Genomic DNA, 1,579 nt, shown 5'->3' on the forward strand with positions numbered 1-1,579 from the left:
CCCCCCGAACCCCCCCTGGCTACGGGCCTGTATATACAGGGTGCGAAATTAACGGGAGTCCGGAGTCAAATACTCCCTGATTTACTGTCGGACTCCCTGTGACATATGCAGGAGTCCGTGTGACTCCCTGAAAATTCTGCCATACTAACTAGTTCGTTCCGGAGCACGGCCTTGCAGAATTACTGTATTTGTTCAGCTAATGTCCAAAGAAAATTTGGCAGACGTGCAACTGCATGAATCTTAAAAATAAGCACATGCGTTATTGTTAATATCTTTAATTTTGAACCTCAGACTGCAGACTCCCTCATTTTGCTGCGGAGTCCCTCTTTTTGAGGGTAGGGAGTCCGTTGGACTCCCTTGTTCAAAAGTTAATTTCTACCCCTGTATATATATATATATATATATTCAGGGCGCGAAACTAGCACCGGCCCACCGGCTGGCAAATTATTTAGAGGGTCGGTAACATTGGCAAAACACTGGCCTTTCGAGCCGGTGGTTTTAGCCCGTGTTAGCGAGTACTGTACCTACATTTGTATTTATAATATGAGCAAATAGCCTACATTACTGTTTTACCTGACGGATATCACGCCATAATTTATCAACATTTTACAAATTTGAAATCGAAAATGCAAGCGTGAAACATGACATTGATTTCCAAACAAAATTTACGAGGGCTGGTAAATTATGGTGAGTGCTGGTAAGAAATTGCTGTTACCAGCCCTCTGGGCCGGTGAAAATTCCGTTCCCTGTATATTATATTATAGTATTCACACGTGGAATTATTGTTTTTTCTTAGAGAACAACTGTTAGCCATGGCAGAAGAGAGTCGGTCGCAAATCTCGGAAAATCTAGCCACCTTTCCATGTGCCTTGGAAGCTGAAGACATTGAGGACTTCTGCTCTCTTGCTCAGTACTATGCTTCGAAAACACCTCAGAGTTTCCGCAGGGTATGTTTTCACGCGTAGAAGCAAGAATACTGAATTATTGAGTCCTTTTTCAAAAAAGATTTTTTTTGCTTTACTTAAAATTATAGTTAACACTGCCTAACTTTATTAATAATTTCTACTATTTATAATTTTTAGCTCATCTGACATAGTCAGATGCAGCTTGTAGAATCGCATGATCGTCCGTCCGTCCGTCCTGCAGCTTGTAGAATCGCATGATCGTCCGTCCGTCCGTCCGTCTGTCCGTCCGTCCGTCCGTCAACAGTTGGGCACAAATCTTAACCGCTCGATGTACGGTCACGATATTCGGCACATCGGGGGTGATCGTCAAAATGAGTTGGGATGTCGAAGCTGGGGGTCAAAGGTCAAAGGTCAAGAGGTGTAAAAGAAGGGAACATTCACTCCTTAACTTAAGGTATAGGGAGGAAATGCAGAATTGCGGCGCAAATCTAAACGGCTCGACCTAGGCTCGTGATAGTCGGTGTATAGCATCATGGTAGGAAAAGCCATCACTGTGCCGAAATTGGAGGTCACAGGTCAAAGGTCAATGGGCACAGGGCAGATTTTAGACATTTTCTGAGGACATGGTCTGACGGAGCGATTGACCTAGCATTTTTATGGCTTTATTGAAAGGA

General features: G+C 43.6%; 1 protein-coding gene across 1 annotated transcript in view; it reads left to right on the forward strand.

The window, feature by feature from the left end:
- The window catches only part of LOC106805956 (TBC1 domain family member 23-like), a 17,123-nt gene that overhangs the window by 5,674 nt on the left and 9,870 nt on the right, over positions 1–1,579 (forward strand). Inside the window, exon 6 of the mRNA XM_014807763.1 lies at positions 797–947. Coding sequence (XP_014663249.1) covers positions 797–947 — 151 coding nt within the window. The remainder of the gene's footprint in view (positions 1–796; positions 948–1,579) is intronic.

Source organism: Priapulus caudatus, unplaced genomic scaffold (assembly GCF_000485595.1).
Source record: "Priapulus caudatus unplaced genomic scaffold, Priapulus_caudatus-5.0.1 Scaffold7, whole genome shotgun sequence".
Taxonomy (NCBI): domain Eukaryota; kingdom Metazoa; phylum Priapulida; class Priapulimorpha; order Priapulimorphida; family Priapulidae; genus Priapulus; species Priapulus caudatus.